The sequence below is a fragment of the Marmota monax genome, unplaced genomic scaffold, assembly GCF_021218885.2.
Source record: "Marmota monax isolate L192 unplaced genomic scaffold, Marmota_monax_Labrador192_F-V1.1 WCK01_AAM20220418_F8-fsc00105, whole genome shotgun sequence".
Taxonomy (NCBI): Eukaryota; Metazoa; Chordata; class Mammalia; order Rodentia; family Sciuridae; genus Marmota; species Marmota monax.
In genome coordinates, this window is record NW_026692947.1 from 1519527 (window position 1) to 1545356 (window position 25830).

Genomic DNA, 25830 nt, shown 5'->3' on the forward strand with positions numbered 1-25830 from the left:
TCATTCAATAGAAATATATATTGATTGCTTATTGTGTACTACTAAAAAGCTTCTGTCCTCCTGAACCTCATGTTCTACTGAAGGACAAATAGATGATGAGTTGATCAGCCAATAAATAAACAAATTCACATACAATATTTTGCGTGTTGGTGTCATAAAGAAAAGTAAAGCAAGGTGAGGAATGAAGAATGGAAAGGGGACAGACACTATTGTCAGTGGTTTCAAGGGAAAGGCCACTTCTAAGAAGATGACATTTGAGCAGGGTTCTAAGGGGGTGAGCTATGGTGGACATCTGGGGAAGGGCATCATGGGGAGAGGGGACACTATGAGCAGAGACTGTTGGCTTATTCATAGAATAGGATAAAACCAGCATTGCTGAACAGAGTGGAGAGGAAAGTGACAGGAAATGAAGCCAGAGGCCAGACCTTGTACAATTCTGTTGGATAAGATAGGCATCTGGATTTTATTTTTATTTATTATTTTATGTTTTTGGAGTGAGATGGAAACCATTGGAGAATTTTGGTCAGGGAGTCATCTCTTTAAAGGATCATTGTTTGTTCTATTGAGATAAGATCATAAGGGTGATATAGGAAGTTAGGCAGCAGGCCAGGGAAGACATGGTGGTGATCTAGACTAGGGTGCTAATTATGGTGTTAGCTGAGAAGTGATGGGTTCTAGATATTGTGGCTTGGAGTTTCCCATCCCTACCCTTGTGCAGGTTCAATGCATAAGGAGACAAAAATTAAGCATGTTTCTAGGTTGAGAATCTAGGGAAATGGGCACATGCATATGTTGCTGATGGGAAGCTAAACCAGCATAGGGGAATTTGGCAGTATATAATAAAACTACATATGCACTGATCTCCTAACCCAGCAGTCCTTCCAAGAATTCACCATGAAGGTATTCCTCCAACAATGCAAAGATTAGATATTCACAAGGTTATTTGCTGCAGCATTGTTTGTAATTTCACAGTATCAGAAACAACCTAAATGCCCATACATAGAAGGGTGGTTGGAAAAACTATGATATACAATGGAGCACTAGACAACTGCAAAAAGACATGAGGATGATTTCCATGAATTGATATCAAGAGGTCCCTCGGGGGTATGCTGTTAGGTGAAAAAAACAAAATGTGAAAGAGCATCTATAGTATGCTTCCTTTCAGGTAAGAGGGAAAATATAAGAATATACATGTGCCAGGCATGATGGCACACGCCTATAATCCTAGTGGCTTAGGAGGCTGAGACAGGAAAATTGAGAGTTCAAAGCCTTAGCAACTTAGCAAGGCCTTAAGCAATTCAGCAAGACCCTGCCTCTGAATAAAATATAAAAAAGATCTGGGATATGGCTCAGTAGTTAAGTGCCCCTGGGTTCAATCCCTGGTATCAAAAAAGAAAGAAAGAAAGAATATACATGTATCTTCTCATTTCTGCAAGAAATAAAGATGAATCTAGAAATTAATGTTCTATTCATTATTTCAGGAGAAGGGTAGGAAGGAGGTAGAAGGAATGGAGTGGGAAACATGACGTGGCATTGCCCTGAATTTGCCTTTTTTGTGTAGTTTTGACTTTTAGAACTGCCTTAGTGTTTTCCGTAATCAATAGGTGAATTAACAAATAAATAAAACTAGAATGTGAGTAAAACTACAAAAGGAATGTAAATAATACCAAGAAATCATAACTGTACTACAAAAGAACATGTAACCACACTAAAGGGGAATGAAGAAGAAAATAATTAACCAAGTAACTGGAAAACAGTGTTTTGACTATACTCTGTAAGTCTAAAGACAAAAAGAGCTAAAGAAATCTTGCACAGTAGTAATTTTTATCTCAGAAGTATGCGTTAGCAATTTGGAAATTATGTGTATTCTAGGATTAAACAAATACACTGTTGATTTTTAAAAAGCTTAAAAGATATAGTAGCTAGCTGCTTAAAAAATATTTGTTCAACTAAATTGAATTTTTTTCCCTAATAGAGACTCAAAGTATTCATGAACTCCCTAAAAAAGATATGATCACAACTTTAATATGTGAACAAATATATTTTCACATTGAATGGAGATAGTATTTATAACTTTTTTCAGTCTCAAAAGGATCTGTGACCCACCAAATGCTGGGAATTTTTATATCCTTACTATTTTCATTTCCCTTGAGAGGTAAATATTATTGTCCCATTATCTAGGTGAGATAGCTGAGGGTAGGTCAATGTGATCTAGGACGAATTAAAGGAGAAGGAAGATGAGGAACTAATGAAACTGAATCATGAGGAGGAGAAAACCTCATCATTTTCATGAGAAGGGACAGGAGGTGGCTGTTGTAGTAATCATTTCAAGAAAAATCTAGGAGAGGTGGCGCAAGCCTATAATTCTAACAGCTCAGAAGGCTGAGGCAGGAGGATTACTGATTTGAAGCCGCCTCAGCAACTTAGAGAGGCTGTAAGCAACCGAGTGAGACTCTGTCTCATAATTTTAAAAAGGGGAGGTGAGTGCTGGAGATATGGCTCAGCAATTGAGCACCCTGTAGTTCAATCCCTGGAACAACAAAAAAAGAAGAATCTATCAGGAGCCTTGTGCATGCCTGTAATCCTGGCTATTCAGGAGGCTGAGGTAGGAGGATGACAAGTTGAAGGTCAGCCTGAGAATTTAGAGAAATCCTCCCTCAAAATAAAAGGTAAAATGAAAAAGGACTAGGCATGTAGCTTGGAGGTATGAGTTTTCTGGTTTCAATCTCCAGTACTGAAGGGAAAAAAAAAAAAAAAAAGAGGAAGGAAGGAAGGAAGGAATAAAAAAGAATTACCTAGGAGAGCAACTCTGCAACAGCTGGATCCGGCACAACATGCATGGAAGGTTCTGCACCATTGCCAAACAACTTACCCATATCTGATGGGTTTTACACCTTCATGTTAGTGAGCACTAAGGAAAAATGAAAAAGGTGGCTGGGCTATTTTGGTTATGCAAGTCAGGATTCACCTTCATTATAATAAAAAGCCAACTGGTTTTTCCCTTTCCTTTTGGAAAGCACATTGTTTCTGCTCTCAGCATCATCCCATCAGGCACTCCAAAAAAAAAAAAAAAGCGGCCCTTCAGCATCAGTTCTTCAGAGGACCCAGAAACCAGACCAAGAGAGCTCAGAGTGTTTCAGGCCTGATGCCTGATTTCCACCAAGCTGAGTTCTCATTTCTTCTTATCCTTGGGCCCACAGACCAAGACCATATTTTCTTGGTGGTCTACCCTACCCAAAGCACCCTGTTGACACTCTTCAAGAACTTATGCAATACTTTACCAACCAGAACACACCATCTAGTCTGGTTTCTGACATTTCCCTACATCGTGTTTTCGACAAGTCACTGGGTATGGTTACAACTTTTGTATGTGAACAAATGTATTTTCACATTGACTGTGACTTTCTGTCAGAACACTTGCTATTTACATTCTGTGTTTAAAGAACATTATCTGGCTCTTATAGTCCCTTAGAGGAACAGACTTAAGTCCTACTACAAATCAGGTAATCACAGTCCCTCTGATTATTTCTCAATGTTGTTTCAGTCCAATTCTGTACTTTCAGTCCTGGCCTGTATGATTGACCTCCAAAGGTCTAGCCGATAGCTACCCGCACTTAGAGGGTAACCCTGAAGCAGCCAGCAAAATGTAGCCTTATTCTGTTTTGTTTTCCTAAAATAAATGTGAGACTTCTTTGACACATTAAGGTTTTTGAAGGACTGTGCCATTATAGAAAGATTTTGACAAAATGCCAATATTGATACCCAAGGCGTCTGAGAAAGCCTAGGCAGTCCTACTGGAATTAGAGGTGCCAGACCCACTCAGTCCCTGGGCCTGGCACTAATGACATGCTTCCTGGATTTCTCCCTGGTTTCTCAGTTGCATGTGTGGTGCTCTCTGTGAGTCATGCTTACAAATCCAGAATGGCCATTTGGTTCCCACCTTCTCTGCTTGTACATCAATGGGCCCCACAAGTCTGGCTTGAGGACTAAGTATGTGATTACAGCCACGAGGCCTGAGTCTGAGTCCTGGCCCTAGTCCTTAGTACCTGTATAACTAAGGGATGGTTATCCTCAGTTCTCCCCCATCTAAAAATAGGAGTATTGCTAACCCCTGGTTTTGCTTTGTTGGTTTTCTTGGGGAGGGGGAGTACCAGGGATCGAACTCAGGGACACTCGGCCACTGAGCCACATCCCCAGCCTTGTTTTGTATTTTATTTAGAGATGGGGTCTCACTGATTTTAAAATGGCCTGAGTTGCTTAGTGCCTCACCATTGCTGAGGCTGGCTTTGAACTCGTGATCCTCCTGCCTCAGCCTCCCAAGCCTCTGGGATTATAGTCATGCGCCACCACACCCAGCTTAACCTCTGTTTTATTGTGAGCTTATCCCTTATTGTGAGGACCAAGCACTTCATTTATATGAAAGCATTTATTAACAGCAGTCACTATACAAGCATTATTTTTATGAATATTTCTACTCTGACAAAACCCAAGAAGACAAAGTTTCTGTGTACATCATTGTAGTATAGTGTTCATGCATGTTTGTTTTTGTGAGAAGCAGCAGTCAGGAGCAGCTCCTGGGACAGTGGCTGACAATACTGTTGATGGATCACTTGTATTCTCATGTCCACTCTTTTTCATCAGTACTGAACGCACTGGCCCCTAGAATAGTGGAACAGTGTCACAATAGCTAAAGTAATCATTATAACCTCACATCTTATGACACTCCTCTGATGGTACCTAATGTCTTGCCTGCCATGACCTACCTCCCATTTCTGATCCTGAGTGACAAGAAAACACTAACAGGTCACCTCCCCACTTTCCAGGTGAGCAAAGGCAGGGAAGGTACCTGCTTGATAGTCTCCCTTGGAGTCAGAAGAGAAGCAGGCTGTAGAAATCCCTTCCCTTAAGCCTCTGATTTGGTGCTTTCTTTAGGCTAATGCTTCATAATCATCCCAGTGACTTTCCCAATGTCCCTGCACATGTTTTACTCCTTTGGCCTGAAAAACAAGAGAGACAGGATGCTTCAGTGCACACTGCCAGGGGAGACAGGCATTCAGCTAAGCTTGGCTCTGTGGCTGCTTTTTCTTCTCCTTGATCACGTTTTCCCTGTGTGTTTCCAGGACTGCAGCATGAAGGAATTTTCCGGGTGTCTGGATCCCAGGTGGAAGTGAATGACATCAAAAATGCCTTTGAAAGAGGTAAGGGAACAGCCTGAAAGCTAAGACCAAGTGTTTGCCAGCCTCCTGGGTACTGGCTCTATCCTTTATCCTCTGAGGGGGGCCCAGAGCTTCTGAAGCCCCTGTGCCTCCCTCTTGAGCTGGACACCTGCTCTCTGCACACACTTCCCATTAGATACGCAACTCCCTGTAAGAGATGCAGGAGATGCTGAGCACATCCACTTCCTTCCTTCTTGGCCTCACCCATCCTGCCTCTCTCCTACGGATGATCTGCCAAAACCCAAGAAGTTAACTATGATATCCAGGCGGTTTATGGCTTTATCCGGAACCCTTGGTGGCAGTTAATATCAAGGCTAATGTGCCTGTTCATCGTAGCCCATTTATTATCTTGTGGGCTATTAAGGTAATGGGCAAGCTTTGGCAATTTCCGTCACTGTAATGGATATATATAGTTTCAATTTGAGGTTGGTCCTATCATTAAATCTAATTACATCTGATATGAAATTTTCCATAGGGAGCTCTGGCATGATTGTTCTGTAAGTAGGTGTCCTTTGTTGGGGGCAGCAGGAGTGAGAGCTCATCAGAGGAGCTGGCCTCCTTGGCCTCGTTTTCCTCCCCCAGGGGCTTGGTCCCAGCCTCTTTGCATGATTCTGTAAGGAAAGCAGTTCCTGTGTCCCAGTCCCAGCCCACAGGGACATCCCTGAGTCTCAGCAGTCTGTGCTTCTATCTGTCCTCTGGTTTACCCCACTCATGCCACTGTGCTGGGCACTGTGCTGAGGGACTGGGATGAGGATATAAGTGGGTCACCCCTTCCCCATTGCCTCTGCTTCATTCTTTGTGTGTTTGCCTCTCTCACTCTTTCCTTTCTGGGTGTGCTTATCCTCAGGAGAGGACCCCCTGGCAGGGGACCAGAATGACCACGACATGGACTCCATAGCTGGTGTCCTGAAGCTTTACTTCCGGGGGCTGGAACACCCGCTCTTCCCTAAGGACATCTTCCACGACCTGATGGCCTGCGTCAGTAAGTATCACCCTGGCCTCAGAGTGGCTTCTGGGCCACAGCACCTCCAAGCACTAGGTTTGAATATTTTTATGGAGTTCTTTGTTTTCTCATAAGCTTTTCAGTAAAGCTTTCCTTTTGAATTTTTTTTCCAGTGAGTTTATGCTCACCTTCATTTCTTCATCCCTGGCAGGGGAGGAAGGAAGGAGAAGGAGAATGACTTTTCAGTAAGAGTCTAGGACTCCATGTCAGGACTTCTGGCTTCACCTCCATCATAAACTCTTTTGTTTCTCTGGGCTTTAACTTCCTTTAGTAAAATGCCTTTATAAAAATTCATTCATAAGACTCAGTCTTTTCAGTTGTTTGAAGCATATACATTGGGTTTGGGCTTTTTCATGATACCAGGGGAAAAGCGTAAATATTGCAAATTTCTCCCATTTGTTGCTTTAAACATGGCATGGCTTACCTGCCAGGTGTATTCATATATGCTATCCTAAGAAGTAGGCATCTGGTATTTTCCCAGAGAGAGAGACAGATTTTCTATTTTCTTAGGGGTTCTCTGCCTCTGATTCTAAAATTTGGAGCTTGAAAAGCTCATGATACTGCATGATACTGCTGGGGGAGATAGGCATTCAGGTCAAAAAACAAAACAAGAGAGCTAGCTTCTTGAATGCGCTGGACCTTTCTGAGAATAACTGAGAGGTGGTAGATGCTGGGGAGAACATCTCCAACCTTTTTTGTGCCCAAGGAATACATACTTTAAGTCCTGAATCAGTAAATGTGTGGAGCCCAGCATGCACCTTGGTGTAACAGCCTCACTCCCAGAAGCAACAAGGAAGAAACTCCTGTTGCTGTGTGCCATCCTCTCATTTGTTTCCATAATAAGCAATCCATGGAAACTCTGGAAGCAGAGTTTGAGTGATGGCCCCAGAGGCTGTTAAGAAAGATGTCTTTGCAATAGAGAAAAGATCCTTTTTCCGAGGTCATCCAGGGTCTTTGTGACCCCTGAGTTGCTGAATTGACTCAACATTTGCCCTGAGTACTTTCCCTCTCAGTTATTCTCAGAAAGGTCCAGTGCATTCAAGAAACTAGCTCTCTTGTTTGTTGACCTGCTGTTTGTCGTAGTTCAGTGGAAGTGATTTATGTGGCAATCAACTCTGTGCATCCCTTGGGTAGTGTCTTCATGTCTTTTCCCAGAACTGGACCTAGGTAAAGTCTTCTAAGCTAGACTGCGGTGGCCAACACATTCATCCTTTGACTGTGCAGTTCTCCCCTAGAAATATACTCTTGTCCCAAATCCAGTACTCCCCATTTCTCTTTACATAAAGGCACTCATAGAAAATAACCAGATCTACATGGGACACTGTGGAAGTGGGAGGCTGTCCATGACAGAGACCACAAGCCCAGGGGACTAACCTGCCCATAGCATAAAAGTCAGGAAAATTCTCCGGTCTTCTTCCCAGATATGGCTATTTACCCACGGACCTATGTTTCCTACTTTTGGTCATGTTCTGCTCATTTCTACTGAAGATAAGGGAGGGGGAAGATAAGCCAGACTTGTCCAGAGGAGGAAAATACATGCATAGAGCGTGCAGGACAAGACTAGCACAGCCTATTTCCCTCCCCAGATGCAGGACCTCCAGGATGGGTGTTAGGCAATCACACCCAGCTCCTAATTGTTTGAAAAAGCAGGTGGTAGATGCTGGGGAGAACATCTCCAACCCTTCTTGTGCCCAAGGAGTATACCTTAAGTCCTGAATCGGTAAATGTGTGGAACCCAGCATGCACCTTGGTGCAGCCCCATACCCAGAAGCAACAATAATGAAATGCCTGTTGCTGTGCCAGTGCTGTGTGCAGCTTTGACTTGGTGCTCTCTGGGCTATACCTGCTAATAGTAAGGGGCTTCTGACCGCTATTCCCTGGGATCTCGGGCACAGTGAAGGATAACACATGGCTTTCTTCTTTCAGCAATGGACAACCTACAGGAGAGAGCTCTGCATATCCGGAAAGTCCTCCTGGTCCTGCCCAAAACCACTCTGATTATCATGAGATACCTCTTTGCCTTCCTCAATCAGTGAGTAGCCTTTCCAGTGAACAGCTGAATCAAGCCTTGGTTTTGGCTTCTGGAAGTTCCATATGGACCTATTCATCCATCCAAACACACATTTAGCACCTAATGTGTGCCTGTGAGCACCTACTGTATGCTGGCCACAGTGCTAGACTGTAAGAATGTATTGCTAAATGAGAGCTCATGTACCAGGGAAGGGGACAGCTAATCAGTAAAATAAGTGCTTAGAAGAAGAAAGAGTAAAGAAGGGGGTAGAGTACAGGATCTAAATTGGGGCGGAAGATGAAAGAAGAGAAAACGCTTTAGATGGGTGATCATCAAAGTCCTTTGAGAAGACAGGGTGTGAGCAGCAGCCTAAATTCAATGAAAGAGGAGCCATGGGGTCACTCAGGTTTGAGAGTCATGGTAATAGGGGTTTGGATTTGGGAAGCGATTGAAAGGTTGTAAGGAGTAGAGTGTTATGTTCTGATTTATGTATTTATTTTAAAACCTGCCAAAATGCTTTGTGAAGTTACTACAGAAGGTTGTAAAGAGAAGAAAGCCAGGTCCCAAGGTTGTTGTAGTCTGGCCAATGTGTTGGAAGACTGGAGATGGTGAGGGGGGCAAGGTTTGGGATATATTTTGAACATAGTGTTAGTCAGACTTACTGATAAGCTGGATGTAGAGTGTGAGAGAAAGACAGAAATCCTACATTTTTGGCATGTGCAACGGGGAAATAGTGAAGCTCATTCCTATTAAAGATAAGGGAAGGGGAAGATAAGCCAGATTCATGGAGTTGGGGAAGACAGATATGGAGGAAAGACTCTAGACAAAGTGTCAAGATGGACAGGGTAATTTAAAGTAGCTGTTGGGCATTAAGTAGAGATTCTAAGCGTTTGAACACAGGAATCCATGTGCTAAGAGAAACCTGGGATGAAGGTACTGGTATAAAGTCACCCATACATTGGTGGCAGTTAGCTGGTCACCTAGGAAATGAAGGTAGCTTAAGAAAGGCCTGAGAACCAGAGAGGTCTCGGGCTTGGATGGGGCATTTCTTCTTCTCCAAGCATGTGTCCTTGTCAAGAGCAAGCCCTGTGTCCCAGTGCTAGTGAAGGCAGGAGCAGGAACACGTGGGCTTCCTGTCTGGCACCTCTTCTCCACTCTGCTTTCACTGCCACCTCTTCCTCTGCTACCCAGAATGAAGGTTGTAAGTGGGCAACGTGAGGCCAGAAAAGGTACCCAGCTGTGCTTCCTACTATGTCTTGAAAACTTTAACACAACATTTAACTATTTGGGGATCTTATTTTTAAAAAAATATCAGTTCCTAGTTTTCTTTTGAAAAATGATTAGATCTGCCAATACTGAACCCACATTCTTGTGGTAGCAATTCCCTTTGGAGTCAGGGCTGCCCACTAGAGGGGCAGGCACTCCCCAGTTCACTACGGTCCCCAGCCCTCCTCATTTCTCCATAGACCTAAGGCTGTCTTCACTTGTCAATTTATCATCATTCTGACTTGGTGAGTTTCCATATAGTGGAGAAGGAGTTCTCTGGTTTCATTAATCTATCAAAATAGGGAAGACAAACAGTAAATCAAGGGTCCAGGGTATTTGGGGCACATATTTCTTTTTAAAAATGAAGTGTTTGTAATTTGGTTGGTTTCTGGATAAAAGGAATACAGCTTTGAGGCCATGTCACAAGCCTCCGCTTGCTTACAAGTTCAAGATCATCCTGGCCCTATAGCTGTCTGGGCAGTGGGCCCTGCCTGAGGAGCCCACACCACCGTGTAGCCCACTGCTGGCCCTGCAGAGCTATCGAGGTCCTGGTTTCATAGCCTACCTCCTCCACGAGGCTGTGTGCTCCATTCAATGGCCAGGCCTTGACTCGGCACCCAACTGCCATTGAGTTAAAACCCTTGTGACTCACACAGTGTGTTCACATGTGACCTAGAAACTCTGCTAATAACTCTTGAGTTAGTCCCCTCAGGGTCACCAATCATTGTCTCCCCTCATTGACCAATACTTGCCCTCAACATGAGCCAGGCGTGAGCAAAAAGCATGACAGTGGTGACCAAATGGGGGGTGGGAGGAGCAGGGAGGGCCTGGGGTAACTGTGGACAAAAGTACAATTGCCTCATTCTCTTCCACATATTTTCTTTCTGGGCGGGGGAGGAGAAACGATAGAGTAAGCATCGGGCAGAGCTAGAGATGGTGGCCATTGCTGAAGAAAACATGGCAGTGTATAATTCAGATGATTATTTTTGCTTTGTTTTGCTGTTTATTTAATTTTTAAAAGATTGATTTGTTTATCAAAGTGTCACATTGAAAAGATACAGTATTAAAATAATCATTGATTCCTAAAGTAATTAATAGAATGCAGGTCATAGGTGATAAAGAAGACCACCTCCACCTCCACAGCTAATAAGTATGCACTTACAAATAGGTATAGCAAGTGTTGATAGGTAGTGCCTGATGGAGACTGCCTGGGCCCACCCATTAAGAACTTTCTCCTTTATAGTATGGGTCCTGGGTATGTGCAAACTTTATCTTTGGCTATGGTTTGTTCTTGGGTTATACATATATATATATACTCAATCTCAGCAAGCAAATAAACTAGTATCTCACAGATTCTGTGGGTTGGCAATCCAGGTACAGCTTAGCTGGGGCTTCTGGCCCAAGGTTACACAAAGTTGTAGCGAAGGTATTGGGACAAGGAAGTGGTCTCATCTGAAGGCTTGACTTGGGAAGAATCTACTTCCTAGCTCATGAAATGTGTTCTATCCACACAGCAGGATAATATTCAGCCATGAAAAGGAATGAAGTACTACAATATTGATGAGTCTTGAAAATATTATGCTGAGTGATAGAAGCCAGACAAAAGAAGCTACATATTATATGATTTCATTTAGGTGAAATGTCCAAAAGAGTCAAATCCATAGAGATACAACATAGATTTGTAATAGCCAGGGGCTGGGGAGTGAGGGTTGGACAAAGTGACTGCCTAGTAGATACAAGGTTTCCTATTGAGGTGATAACAATGTTCTGGAGCTAGGAAGTAGTAATGGATGTCCATGCTGTGAATATACAAAATGCCATTGAGTCTTATGCTTTAAAATGGTTAAAATGCCAAATTTTATGTTATGTGTATTTTACCACGCAAAGGGAGTAAAGAAGGAAAGAGGGAAAAGAATTTATCTGCTCAGCCTGCCATAATGAAATCCCACTCACTAGTGACTTGAACAACAGAAATTTGTTTTCCCACAGTACTAGAGGCTAGAAATCCAAATTCAAGGTGCCAACAGGGTTGGCTTCTGGTGAGGCTTCTGTCCTTGTTTGTAGACAGCCACCTTCTCACTGAATCCTCACATGACCTTTCTTTCCTCTGTGCATGCTCAGAGAGAACTCTGGTTTCTGTTCCTCTTCCTAAAAGGACACCGATCCTATCAGGTTAGAACCACCCCGTGCCTCCCCTACCCCCCACCCCGCCACGTGACCTTATTTAACTTTAATCTCCTTAAACATCCCCTCTCCAAGAATACATCAGGACTCCAACATGTGAATTTGGGGGAAACACAATTCAGTCCCTGACAGAAGGAGAAAAAATTCAGAGAATCAGAGACAGCTGGCACAGACAGCTCTGAAAGAATTTTATCATAAAGAGGAGCAGAGAAATGAGACAGTACACCTGGTACTGATGGAGGGTTAAGACAGGATTTTTTTTTTTTTTTTTTTAAGATGAGAGGTATTACTATATCCCTTTCAAACTTAAAAATCAGGGCTGGGGTGGTGGCTCAGTGATAGAGTGCTCACCTTCCATGCACCAAGCCCTGCATTGCAAAAATCAAAAACAACTCTGCCCCAAGCTTAATGCTGTCTCTGAGGATTTAAAGTTTTGATTTTGGGATCTGGAGTCCTCAGCTTATTAGATAATGCCTGTTGGGGAACAAAAAATAGTTAGAATCCTATAAATTAATGACTGCCAAATGCCAGCAGCTCTATCTTCCATTCCCTGTTCTATATCAAAAAGCAACTAGGATATTATAATTACAGAAAATATTTGTTGAACACAACTTGTGTGCTAGGCACTGTGCTAAGTGCCTTGCATATATTGTGCCATTGTTTCATCTCCCCAACAGCCCCTTAAGGGAGGCAGAGAATTATCCCCATTTTACAATGAAGAAACTAGGAAACTAGAACCTAATTAGGGAACTAGTGAGAAGCAATGAAGCCAAGACTCAAAAATCAGGCCTGTTTTACTCTAAAATCCTTGGAATGTTTTACTTATTTATTTTTTCTTTTCAATCTAGTCAGACAAATGCACATATCAAATAGTAAAAAATCCAGAAAAGTGCATGATGAAAAATAAGTTACCATGGTGATCCCAATTGTCTCCTTCCTGCAAAACCACAATGCCATACCTTTTTAAGATACACACAAGAGGAGGAGTTCAAATCTACCAGGTGAATTCACTCCTGTCATAGACTCAAACTGAAGAAAAACAGTAGAATTCTTAAGGAGATGGCATATATATAAGTTAGCAGCAAAAAGAAAATATACAATGTTAAAGCAGAGACTTGTTATCAGTGCTATTCATCTCAGGTATTTTTATAAGAATAAAGATCCTGTGCTTTAGTGTTTGAGATCCCCATCCATCCACTCACCATACTGGGGACAACCTTGGAAGCGCTTAACTTCTGAGCCACATCCCCAGCCCTCTTTTCATTTTTATTTAGAGACAGGGTCTTACTAAGTTGCTTAGGGCTTTGCTAAGTTGCTGAGGCTGGCTTTGAACTTGTGATCCTTCTGCCTCAGCCTCCTCAGCCTCTGGGATTTCAGTCATGCACCATCACACCCAGCTGGCGTTTGAGATCTTATACTAGCTATAGCCTCTAGAGTCTTCAAAGATTATTAACACCATGAAATATTGCACAAAACTGTGTATGTTTTGTTTTTTTGGTCTGGTGGAGATCAAATCTTGCTATATTGCCCAGTGTCCCCCAAATAGTTAAGACCCACTACTTTAGCCACTAACTTGCATGTTCCCACAATGCACTGGAAGAGAGAAAGGGACCTTGGTCTGGTTTTTTAATGGGAGTCATAAAATGGGCCTAAATTCATGAGAACACAGCCCACATCCTCCTCAAGCTCGTGGTCATTGTAACTACCTATGAAATGCACAGTCCTCTCCTTAGTTGGCTTCTTACGTTCCTCATCTTTCACAGTGCTAGAGTTTGCTTCCCTCTGACCACTAGGCTTCCCAGAAACTTGTGGTTTTCTTTCATGTTACCAAAACACTGTCAGATCACACGAAAGAGACAAGGCCTTGTTGAAGCCTCCTGTCTCACCAGCCTGGGGTTAGCTTCAGTATGAGCCTGTGTTACCTCCTGCTTCAGTCCTTCCTACTGAGGTTACCAGGGTAATTATCTCTCCTGTCTCTCTGGTTTGAATTTGACCAAGAAGTACACTTACAAACTTCCTAAATCTCTAGTTCCTTTTAACTCAAGACCCAGGGAAGGATTATAAAATTAAATATTTGAGAACCTCTGTGAAAGCCAGGCACAGGAGGGCATTACCTATAATCCCAGCTACTTGGGAGGCTGAGCCAGGAAGCCTAAAAGTTCAAGGCCAGCCTGGGTAATTTAGTTAGACCCTATCTCAAAATAACAATTTACAAAGAGCTGAGGGGGTGTAGCTCAGTGTAGAGCACTTGTCTTATATGAGCAAGGGCCCTGGGTTCAATTCTTAGTAGCACACACATACACTCAAGGAAGGACTCCTGTGAAGCAATCCAGCCCCTGAGGTTTGGGTTTTTGTTTTGTTTTGTTTTGTTTCAGGGGGTTTTGTTTGTTTGCTTATTGGTACTAGGAATTGAACCCAGAGTGCTGTACTAAGCTACATCCCTATCCCTCCCCTTTTTAAAAATTTATTTTTTTGAGATGGGGTTTCACTAAGTTATCTAGGCTGACCTTGAACTTAGAATCCTCTTTCCATAGCCTCCCAAGCTGGGATTGCAGACATGCGCCACCCCTTCTGGCTGTCCACCGGGATTTATAACCCCCATCACTGGCCTCCTTTCATTTGAGTCTAGGTCCTTGAAAACAGTGACTCTCAACTCTTTCTTCCTGTGACAGTTGTTCACATCCATTGTGCCATATCTTAGGTCCTGCAGTGACCCTCAAAGGGGCATGAGGCACATATCAGAATCTCAAGAAGAGAGAACCATTGGGTTAGAGGGAAACCAGCTTTGTAATGTGAGTCTGGATGTGGGACACATTAGAAATAAACTCTGCCCCGTTCAGAAGGACAGCTGCTGAGACAAACTCAGCCGAGTCTTAGGCCTGCAGCACAGCATCAGAGGGCTCTGTTTTTTTCTCAGTATCTGTCAGAATCATATGCTGGGAACTTCCTGCTCAGGATCATAAGGGAAAAACTCTGCTCCTGAGTAGAGCTCACAACTCTTCAGGCTTGAGGGGTGGGAGATTCCAGCCCTCTGTGCCTGGACAGCAGGGAACACTGGAGACTCACCAGGTGTAATGGCTGATTGAAGGCCTTAGGTCCTTGGCCAAGGTTGGAAGTGTGGCTGGAGCTGCTGCTGTCTGAGAAGAGGGTGTTCCCAGAAAAAATAAATACCCAGTAATGAAGTCAGGCTGCATCCAGAAGAAGCCTGAGCAGAATTTGAACAGCGTGCTGACTTTTTCCAGAATAAGTCATGAATGTAATAGTATAAGAGGTGTTATGAAAATGAAAAAACAATTGCATTAGCTGTTCTAGAAAGAAATTTAATGTCTTGAGGGAATACAAACGCTAATCAGTTGGCTACTTGTTTTTAACAAGTTTAGAGGCTTGAATAAAAATCCCTAATAACGTGATCATTTTGCTATATAATAAGGGTGCACAGCATACAATGCCTGTGTCTCCTGACCATATTATTACCAGGGAAAGCATAGGTTCCCCATCTGATCTGGCAGCTTAGAAGGTTGGTCTGTGGGAGCCATATTCAGATCTGCAGAGTGACTTGTTCTCAATGCAGGATGGATAAGGTCAAGGGTAGGAGTGAGGGTGGAGTGGTAAGGAACATTTGAATGGTGAGCTGGAGAGAAAGGAAGGTCAGACTTCCAAGTAGGAGCCTCCACCTTACCTCTCTTTGGCTCCTAAATGACCATCCGGTGGTCACCCTCTTCTCCAGCTAACTTTCTAGAAGGCCCCTGGTGCCCAGAAAGGCAGGTGGTCATTTGTGGACCCTCTGCCTTTGCTCTTGGCAGTGCCTCTGTGATTGTGTTTTCTGGGCATTCATGCGAGAGCTCTCCAGCTTGCCTCCTTTCCCTTCTCCTCCAGTTTATCACAGTTCAGTGAAGAGAACATGATGGACCCCTACAACCTCGCCATCTGCTTCGGGCCCTCGCTGATGTCAGTGCCAGAGGGCCACGACCAGGTGTCCTGCCAAGCCCACGTGAATGAGCTGATCAAAACCATCATCATCCAACATGAGAACATCTTCCCAAACCCCAGGGAGCTGGAGGGCCCTGTCTACAGCAGAGGAGGAAGCATGGAGGATTATTGGTAGGGGGCTTAGGGCTGGATGAGGGTGGGAGTCACTGTTGCAACTGGCATGGGGGCCAGATGGTCAAGTGAAAGTACACGGAAACCCCCAGGTCCTCCAGCCTATCACTCCTAGGCTTTTCAGGCTGCTAGGGTCTGGGGATGTTTCCGGCAGTCCCCTCACCTCAGCCTCACCTATGGAGTAAGTGCCACTTCATGCCAGCTCCCTTTTTTATGAGTTCAGAGTAGTAAGGACCATTCTGAAAGATAATGACAGTAACATTAATAGTGATACTATTAATACAATATTAATAGTAATATTGTGTATCAAACCGCTGCTCATTAGTCCATAATATTAATAGTAATATTGTGTATCAAACTGCTTCTCATTAGTCCATAATGTCCCTCAGACTTCTGTCCTGTGCTATGAGGAAGACAGTCCTGAGCCCAAGGAATCCCATTCTTATTGAGAAAAGTTTAGATATGAGGCATGATTTCCTGACTGTGCCTTTGTAAGATGACACTTTAGAATGAGTTCAGAAACTTTTGAAGAGAAAGAAGAGTAAGCTTCACTTTCAGCAGGTTGGGCAATGTCCCACCCTGAAGCAGGATTAAATTCTGTAGGGTAAGGTTTTTTTATGACCTAGCATGAGAACAGAAATCTAAAAGAAATCCCTAGGGTACATTTTTGCTAGACCCCTCCATTAGAAAAATAATGAATCATTTCCAAAAAATGGAGTCATATTTCTATGCTAGAAATGAAGCTACTGCAACTGAGAGAGGCCAGTGACAGTGTATTTCAGGCTACTCTGATGATGGGGATTTAACCCTGATCTCTTTTCTCACAGTGACCATTCGTTACCCCATGTAGCTTCCCTTCCCCACCCATGATACCATTTCAGTGTTATTTTCCATCAAAGACAACTGTCTCTCTCTTTTAATCCCTAACATCCCTTACCTCCCTCTCCTCCCTCTCCCTTTTCCACCTAAATAATGTTTCAGCCTGAGCTGAAAGCACAAGCCAACCCCAATCGGATTCCGTCTGAATGCAACATCTGGAATCAATTCACCAGCCCCATTGCTATTGACTGAGGTCGGGAGGAAAAAGGAGGCTCTTTACTTAATTAGAGGCCAATTGGTCCACACTTCTTCCTGACCCCCACAGGACAGACTCCTGCTCAAGCAGTAAAGAAATTGATAATCTGTGCCTCTGTGAACATCCTAATGCAGTGACATCCCTGAGTCCACTCCTCTCTGCTATACTGCAGATTTCAGGTCTGGCTCTGAGCTGGAGGACCCTCAGACGGCCCGCTGACAGATAATTTGTGGTGACTAGGGAGGGTGGTCAGTTCAGGTCTCAGGCTCTGGCTGGTGAGCTCCAGGAAGCTGTCCTTATACATATAACTTGAAAACTTGATTTTCCCCTTTGTATATAAGTAGTGAAAAGCTGTGGATGGTGTGTTTCAGTTCTTGCTTTACCTGCCTTTGAAAATCAGGCAGAACATCTGCCCTCACTTCTCAAATATCAAACTACTTGGGCTGGGGGTGTAGCTCAGTGGTGGAATGCTTGCCTAGCATATGTGAAGCCTTGGGTTCAACCTCCAGCTCTGCAAATACCTGGAGAACAGAACCCCCACTTCCCCTCAGTCCCCAACCAGGGCAGCAAACAGAGCCTAAAGGGTGTTCTCCTGGGTAGGCACCTTCCTCCAGTTTTCTTCTCAGCCTCCTCTGTTTGGTCTGTCATTAATTAACAGTCTCTAGAAATACCATAATATTAGTTAGGGACATTACCTGACATCATAACCCAGATGGGAAGCCTCAGACCAATGGCAGCAAGGAACAGGATTCTGGGACCTTGGGATGAGAGACCATCGGGCCATGAGCCTCACACCCATGTGGAAGTTCCCAGCCTCTCCTCTTTCTTCTTTGGGAAGAGAAAGAAGTGCAGCAAAGTGAGCTAAGATGATAAAGGAGGTGAGCCCCAAAGACCCTAAAGAATGGCCAGGAGATCAGGACCACAAGGGAGAAGGCACCAGCCACTTGCCTCCCACAGCTGTGGATATGAGGAGCAAACCTATTTAAATTACTTCCCATTCTGAAACTGGAACCTGGTTCTCTAGGACTGCCTGCTAGCACATGATGGGGTCCTTCTGGGGACCTCCAGTATTGAGAAGGGTGGGGATCAGGGGTATTGTTAGGGGTGATGGATCAAATGAGAGAAGCATAGAATTTTATGGCTGGAAGAGAACTTTAAAAGCATCATCTTGCCTTTAAACAGCCCAGAGATTTTCAAAGTGCATCCAGGTCCCATGGGACTGGTTAGAAATGCAGATTCTCACCAGATGGATAGAGTGATGCATGCTTATAATGCCAGCCATTTCGAAAGCCTGAGAATCACAAGTTCAAGTCCAGCCTGGACAACTTAGAAAGACCCTGTCTCAAATAAAAAATAGAAATGGCTGGGATGTAGCTCAGTGGTAGAGCACTCCAACTCAATTGCAGACAAAAAAAAAGGAAAGAGAGAAAAATGCAAAGTCTCCAGCTTCAACTAGACCTGGTGATGCAGAAACTCTGAGGATGGGACAGCTCTTTTTTAACAAGCCTTCCAAGGCTCCCTGAAATTCAAGAACTGTGACCTTAGTGAATGACCATGTAAATGAACCTCCATCCTGGGGAATTGTGTGCCTTTGCCTGTGTGCCCCTGTCTCCCCCACCACAGTCACCACCCAGGGTTTCCAAGATGTCACCAAACTCATCAGAAGGTTTTGAAGCACCGAAAAGGGTGAGGAATTTGTGCCTCTATTTTTTGACAGAGAGGAATCCTTACTGATATTCTCCCAGAATGTCCTGTGGAATTGATAAACCTCCTTGGAACTGACTTATTCCATCAGGGGTGTCCTGAATTGGTCACCTAAAGTTTTTGAGGAACTTCCTGGGACCATAGAACCTGTGCCCACAGGAAGAGAGTGTCTGCAGAGCCAGAGGTAGAGACTGTGTGGCCAGGATGTGAGGTTGGGTCTTCTATAGTGCCTAGAAAAGCTCTCTGATTACCTCCTACTGCTGGAGGAGGAAACCTCAGACACTAATAGGGTTTTCTTTACTTTTCAAGAAGTAAGATCTTCCATCGGCTCTGAAGTCCCTGAACCGGGAGATCAGGAGTAAAGTTACTGTCTCCCTGGCCATTCCCAATTCTCTACCCTGCATGGTGAATTTTTTTCAAGATCTTGACTTTCATCCCCTGTCATCTTTCAGAATTTAATCCACAGCAGATTCTTCTTCTCCATTCTTGTTTTCCACCCACGCCTGTGACTCACTTTCTCACCACTACACAGGCTAACCCACAAAGCAACCTAAGGACATTAAGCAGAAGGAGAAAGAAGGAAAGGTAGTGCTATATACCCTTCTATGCCAAATGCTTCACTAGATTATATCATTGACTCCTCCTCAACTCTGAGGTGGACAGATCGTTTTTCTTCAGTGTATGGATGAGGCGACTATGATTTAAAGAGATTAAGTACTTGTCCAGGGTCACACTGCTATCAAGTGTCAGAGATGATTTTTGGATCCAGATATATCTGATGATAAAGTCCAGTACTCCCTCCACCAGGCTCCCTCCTTGAAAACCAGAAACAAATTCATGTAGAGAAACAACTCCTTAAGAAGTTGAGTAGTTTTGCATTTTCTAGAGAATTTATTTGATAACTTCAAAAGAATTTCCATTTGTCTGGAGATAGTCTACATCCGAAATAATCTCAAGTGGTTTTTGTAGCAGGAGCTGGAGCAGAGAACCTCTAGGGGTATATATTTCATCCTGAGCATTTGTCTGCTGTGTATATTTAGAGCATATGACCCCTTTGCTCCAAGGAGGCTGTATTAAGGGAAAGAGAACTTTGTAAGCAGATGCTGATATCCCAGTTACTGTCCCTTCTGTTGCAGTGATAGCCCTCATGGAGAGACTACCTCGGCTGAAGACTCAACCCAGGATGTGACCGCAGAACACCACACAAGTGATGACGGTACGGGGCCCGGCTTCCTGGTCAGTGGGGCTACTAGGGGTAAAGCAGGGAGTGGTTATGTGTCCTGTGCCCCTGATGAACTTTCCTGCCCAGCAGTTCCCTGGCTGCTTTCCTGTCTCTCCTGTCTCCCTTCCTTAGAGGGACATCCTCAAATAGAATGGTCTCTGTCTTTGAGCACAAGTGAGAAACTAGACTTTTTTGTAGCCCTTCAGTCTTCTTGCCCTGCCTCCCAACTCCTTGTCTAGCCCAGTCCTAGTCCCTTATCACAGCCCAGACTCCGGCCAAGTAGTTGGAGACCAAAGTGAAAGCTCATCTGAAAAACAGCAAGCCTAGGGGATAGAGAAGTTAGATGCCAGGAGCCAAGGGGAGTGAGCCAGAGGGGAGAGGGAGTGAGGAGAAACCACACGCTTGCAGCCGGCCCACTGGAAAAACTGACCCTGTCCACAGCACAGACATGAGAGTGCTGAGCAGCCCGGTGGGTGCACATCCAGGAGTGGAATGCTCAGCTGTCAGCCGCCAGCCCTTGGCTATGCCTGTGATTTATTAGGGCCTGTTCAGCCAGCACATTTTCCCTGCTTCCAACAGTTCCGTACCTCCATTTCTGGATCAGTTGGGCTCTGGGAGTCTCAGCAGCTGACAAGGGGCCTCAGAATTTTCTGGGCACAAGAATGAAATGGCAGAGTCTGCAAAGCTTTGCCTGTTCTCTACCTTGCTGGGAATTCTGCAATTCTGGGCCAACTTTCAAAGGAGAAGAAAATTAGAGCTGCTTATTTATACCCCGATGTGAGAAGAAGTAGTGTGGTCATTTGCCATGTTCTGAAGGGAATGGGTGAACTAGGGATTTATCACTGGGCTCCAGCTACCTCAAGCCTGCACTGTTGGAGGCTCAAGAGATAACTGTCACTTGATCCTCATGAAACAGACAGGACCACAGTTTTTTAGTTGAGAGATGGAGGCCGGAGGGGTCAAATGACATACTGAGACTTTGGAGAACTGAGATTGGGATGCCTAGATGGGCCTTCTCTGCTCAGCCTGCTGTGGTGAAATCTCCAGTCCTCCTAACCCCGCAGACTCCCTAGCTAGAGCTCATCCAAGCATGCTTGTTTTGAATCAGCCTTTGTCTCTACTACCCAAAGTATCTGACTCTCAGGTGCTAGGTTTCCACTGTCTAATCTCTACCTGCAGCCTAGAACAAGTAAAGATAATGATAACATTGACCAACTTACTCATACACAGTGCTAAGCATCGCTCTGAGCACTTATACAAATTGTACTTCATTGGCTCCTCTCAACAAATTCACAAAAAAAGGCACTATTAGCCCATTTCACAGATAAGGAGTCAGAAGCCCCACACAAAAGTAGAAACCCATTGCATTCATAAATAAACCTTTTTTAATTTTTTTAATTACTTTCACATGCATTTTTTACAAAACACATTTCCATGTTCTGCTCCTCAGAAAGTTGATTGGTTAAGTATTTTCTCTTTTTAAAGACTAAAAACTCATGTTCTACTGGGGATGATAGATAACATAAATAAATTACTTAAAATTTAGTGTAATTATTGGAGTGATTATATAATCAAAAGATAAATAAGTCTTTAAAATATAGTACAAGTTTGGGGGGGGGGGTTGTTTGTTTTTGTAGCAGGGATTGAACCCAGAATCTCTTAACCACTATGCCAGGTCCCCAGTCCTTTTTTATTTTTTATTCAGAGACAGGTTCTCACTGAGTTGCTTAGGGCCTCAGACTCTGGGATTACAGCTGTGTGCCACCACACCCCACCAGTGCAAGTTTGATGACCTGAATCATCATAAAGAAGAATCAACGTAAAGGGTTATGTTTACACCATAGAAGTTGCCAGAGAAAGCAGTGCCTTAATGTGTTTCATCAGGCAGAGAGAAGGGGATTCCAGGTGGAAGAGACAGACAGCAGGAGTGAAGGCAGGGAGGAGGACACCAGGGCTTTCAGAGTGACACACCATGTGCATGGGAGTCACATGCTTCGTATATCACCCCGGGTTATCTCCCACCACAGAGCTGGTCCAGCTCATTGGGCTTTTCCACCAGTTTCCTGAGTCTGTAGGTCCCAACAATACATGTTTCCTTCTTTTCTGCCCTCTCAGAGTGTGAGCCCATCGAGGCCATTGCCAAGTTTGACTACGTGGGCCGGACAGCCCGAGAACTGTCCTTCAAGAAGGGGGCATCCCTGCTGCTTTACCAGCGGGCTTCTGATGACTGGTGGGAAGGCCGGCACAATGGCATCGACGGACTCATCCCCCATCAGTACATCGTTGTCCAAGACACGTACGTTGGGCCCTGGCACCTTTGGGGTGGTCCCAGGCAGCACTGTGGGAGTGAGATGTCAATTCCAGAGCCATGGGAGTATGAGGGAGACCACCCCAAGGGAAACCAATGCAGTTCCAAGGTTTACAGTTCCTTGAAGGGGGTCCCACCCCAACTCTATGGAGAATTTTTTAAACCTCTCCACTTTTTGTTTCCTTTTTAAGTCACCCCCTGATCCATTTGGTTTAGAGACCTGCCGGCCATTGCTCATCCACATTTATACCTGATGAGTGATAATGTGGACTTTTTATTTGTCCACATACATTTCCTTTTTTGGAAAGATTAGGATGGGGAAACATTTTCACTTCTCTGTCCTTCTTTTAAGGAAATATGAGCACCCCATCTGCTGAGCTATTGGTGGCACTTTCTTACCTGTAAATGAAAATGAGGAATTACTTTCTAGGAAAAATGTGGCTTAACCAGCTTTGTGGAAGTGACCTAGTTCACTAAACCCGGATGAGGTTGACTTGGGGAAAGATGGGGCAAACAGGGGAAAGGATGTCAGGAAACCATGGTTGCTCATTGGATCAACTGTATCCAGTGAGGTCCCAGAGAGATGTCGTTGGATGGGCTATTCCCAATCTTTGAAGCAGTGTCTCCTTAGCAGGAAATAGTATCCCCTGTGGCCCACCCACACCTGCCTCCCTGTCCCTTGCCCTGCCTCCGCCCCCATTCATTTTCCCCCAGATACAGTGTCACTGTTTTTAGTCCTTCCCTTAATATTATTTTTTAAAGGTTGATATCCTGAGTGAGTCTGCACCCTCCCAGCCTCTCCCTGGCTCGTTCTGCGGGGAAATCCTCCCTGTGTTGATAACATCGCAAACCTGGTGGCGATCTTTGCGTGGACAGGACCCTCCCAAATTTAGCATTATGACTTCACTACAGGATGGAGAGAAGATGAATTGTGGGGGAGAAGGGGCTTTCTTTGTCATCAGTAGCCAGAGGGGCCGGGAGAGCAGTGGAGAGACCTGGGACCGGCTTGGACGCTCTAAGCGAGGCTAGATGTGCTGCGACAAAAGTGTGGCCCTGTGGCCACGTCCTGCCTCAACGCCGGCATCTCCAGAGCCACCGCAGAGCTGACTGTCCTTACTTGGCAGTGCTCGAGACCTCAGCAGATAAACCACAACCTGGACTTCTGCCTCCTTCAGGAGGTGGCCCCCAGCACGGCCACCCCAGGAAAGCAGCATGGGGTAGAAGGCAGATGCCTCGAAGCCAGGTGTCCCCTAGCCAAGCTCTCCTGAGGAGCTGAGGATCCCACGAACTCAGCGGATTATTTATTTTTATTTAAACAACCTGTCCCTCCGAAGTCCTCTAGGTTTCCTCGCCTGTGCTCACAGAGCTCGCCCCGCTAGGTGTCGCTGCTGCCTCAGAGCCGTGTGGGGTCGCGTGTGTGTGTCGGGGGGCCATCTTGCTGATTTAACACTGCTTTTTGTGTTGTTGTTGTTTTCCCTCTTCCCTGCCTGCCTGCCCCTTCTCCCCCAGCGAGGACGGTGTCGTGGAGAGGTCCAGCCCCAAGTCTGAAATTGAGGTCATTTCTGAGCCACCTGAAGAAAAGGTGACAGCCAGAGCGGGGGCCAGCTGTCCCAGTGGGGGTCATGTAGCCGATATTTACCTTGCAAACATCAACAAGTAAGCTCTGCTTTTCATTTTCTGCTCCCCTGTACAACGCGCACCACCCAGCCTCACCCCTGACCTCACCCCTCCATTCCCGCAATGCGTGCAGGGCTCCCAGCTCCCGGGCCTAATGCTTTGCATGTGTTCATTGCTGCTGCAAGGCGACAGGCCTATGGAGACTTGCACAGGCCTGGGGACAGGCCAGGTCTCCAGCTAGCTGCCCTCATGCTGTGGAAAGGTGTTCTACTATGTGTTCCCGCAATGTCTGTCCACCCAGGCCTTCCTGGTATATGGCTAAAACTTTGGCCAAAACTTTGGTCACTATATGCAACTTCGTTTTCTACTATTTCTTAGAGGTGCCTTCTCTTTTCCAATTCTTACTCAAATAATAGTGTGCCATGTCTTTCTTCACCCTTGTTTGTCTGAAGATTCAAAGTCTTGTGTGTCTTCTGCCAGGCTAATGTTATGCCAGGTGGACTTATTTAGATTTCACGTGTCTTGTTTCTCCCCGTGTCCTGCATTCACTCCTTTGGAGGAGAGAGGAGCACTGTGCCCCCAGGAAAGCTTTGTTCTGAGCTCTTTATTCATTGTGTGACCCCTAGTGCCCTTTTCTTCTGCCCTTTCACACCAAGAGAAATAATGTTCCTTTTTTTTCCCTGTTGCTTCAGCCCTGTGTATTAGCATCCCTAGCAATCCCCTTGCAGATGCCCACCTCTGTCCAGCAGGCTCTTACCTCTGACCCCCAGCTTTCATTGTACCATTAGCAACATCCTGGGGTTTTAACTCCACCCACTCCCAAGCTGGCTGTCTAGAGGGATTCCACGCCCCCGCCTGGCCTGCGTGCTGCTGCCTCCCCAGGAGGCATTCAGGTTATTGGAGAACTAATCTCATCTCAAGGGGCCAGACAACAAGTCCCAAAGCCTACAGACCTCTTTCCGCCAGACCCTGAAACTTGGCCCAGAGCCAGCAGGATGACAAGCCCCAGGGCGCTCCTGATGAATATGGATTGGAGATGATGTACAGTTTTTATTCCCCTCTGGCTTTGGAGGAATGAAATGATTTGCACTTTGAAAACCTGTTAACGTAGCCTCTGGACTCTGAGACTGGAAGGAGAATAAAAGATGCTTGTTGTTTTTAAACTACACCAGGTTACCAGATCTCTTGGCTTTCTTCCAACCAGACGGTAGCAGGGGGAGTGGTTGGGACACGTGGCTCTTTTCCATCTCTTTCACCCTCAAGTTCATAAAGTAGTTTATTCAGCTCACTTACTCTGTGTAGTTATAATTTAATTCAGGCCAGTAAAAAATTGAGGCTTTTATACTTCCCTCCAGCATACTGCCATTCTGGGAGGGCAGCTAGTAAAAAGTAACTGTGAGCTAATCACATTTTTCTCCCTTATTTACAAGTCTATGTTAATTATAAGCCTATACTCATAAGGTTGTAAGCTTATTATTAAGCCAGAAACCAAGGCAGGGTTGGTGGAGGTAGTCAGATATTTAGTTAGGTACTTTAAAAAAAAAATTATTTTGGCAGTACCAGGGATTAAACCCAGGACCTCTCACATTCTGGTCAAGTGCTTTACCACCGACTACATCCACAGACCTAGGTATATATTTTTTAAGACATTTATATTTGATGCCACTTGTACAAAAGAATTATAGAGAGGGATGGAGAAACAGTCTAAGAAGAACATCTGGTAGAAAGTCAAAGTGTTTCCCTTGAACTCCTTACTTAGTAGTATCAGAATCTCATGATGAAATTCTTAGAGGACAAGCCTCTGTCACCATGGCCTTTTCAGGCCTACCCAGACACCAGCCAGTCGGTTGGTGTCTGAGGGACAGCCCCCAGCATGGCTGGCCCTCAGGAATTAGTCTGTGCCTCCTCGCCCCATCAATCCTTCCAAGCTCCTTCCATTCCTTGAGTGCCCTGGGTTCTCTCTCCCACTCCGCCTTCACATCTGCTGACCGCCCTCACCAGGTCAGCTCCTCCTCTCCCTTCAAGACTCATGCCAAAGATTTGCCTCATGGGGGAAGCCTTTCTGACACCCCTGATTTCCCCAGGGCTGAGTTAGATGCCCTTGGTCTGCACCCAAAAAGTGC

The 25830-nt window shown here is 44.9% G+C and overlaps 1 protein-coding gene across 5 annotated transcripts in view; it reads left to right on the forward strand.

Moving 5' to 3' along the window:
• The window catches only part of Srgap2 (SLIT-ROBO Rho GTPase activating protein 2), a 249768-nt gene that overhangs the window by 216696 nt on the left and 7242 nt on the right, over nucleotides 1-25830 (forward strand). For 4 of the 5 annotated variants that reach the window (XM_046452154.2, XM_046452157.2, XM_046452158.2 and 1 more), the window contains 7 exons: nucleotides 5121-5198; nucleotides 6064-6198; nucleotides 8146-8251; nucleotides 15557-15781; nucleotides 19697-19776; nucleotides 21898-22078; nucleotides 23600-23746. In XM_046452154.2, coding sequence (XP_046308110.1) covers nucleotides 5121-5198; nucleotides 6064-6198; nucleotides 8146-8251; nucleotides 15557-15781; nucleotides 19697-19776; nucleotides 21898-22078; nucleotides 23600-23746 — 952 coding nt within the window. Of the gene's footprint in view, nucleotides 1-5120; nucleotides 5199-6063; nucleotides 6199-8145; nucleotides 8252-15556; nucleotides 15782-19696; nucleotides 19777-21897; nucleotides 22079-22852; nucleotides 23747-25830 lie in introns of those variants that run through there. The other variant, XM_046452160.2, reaches the window with a different exon arrangement.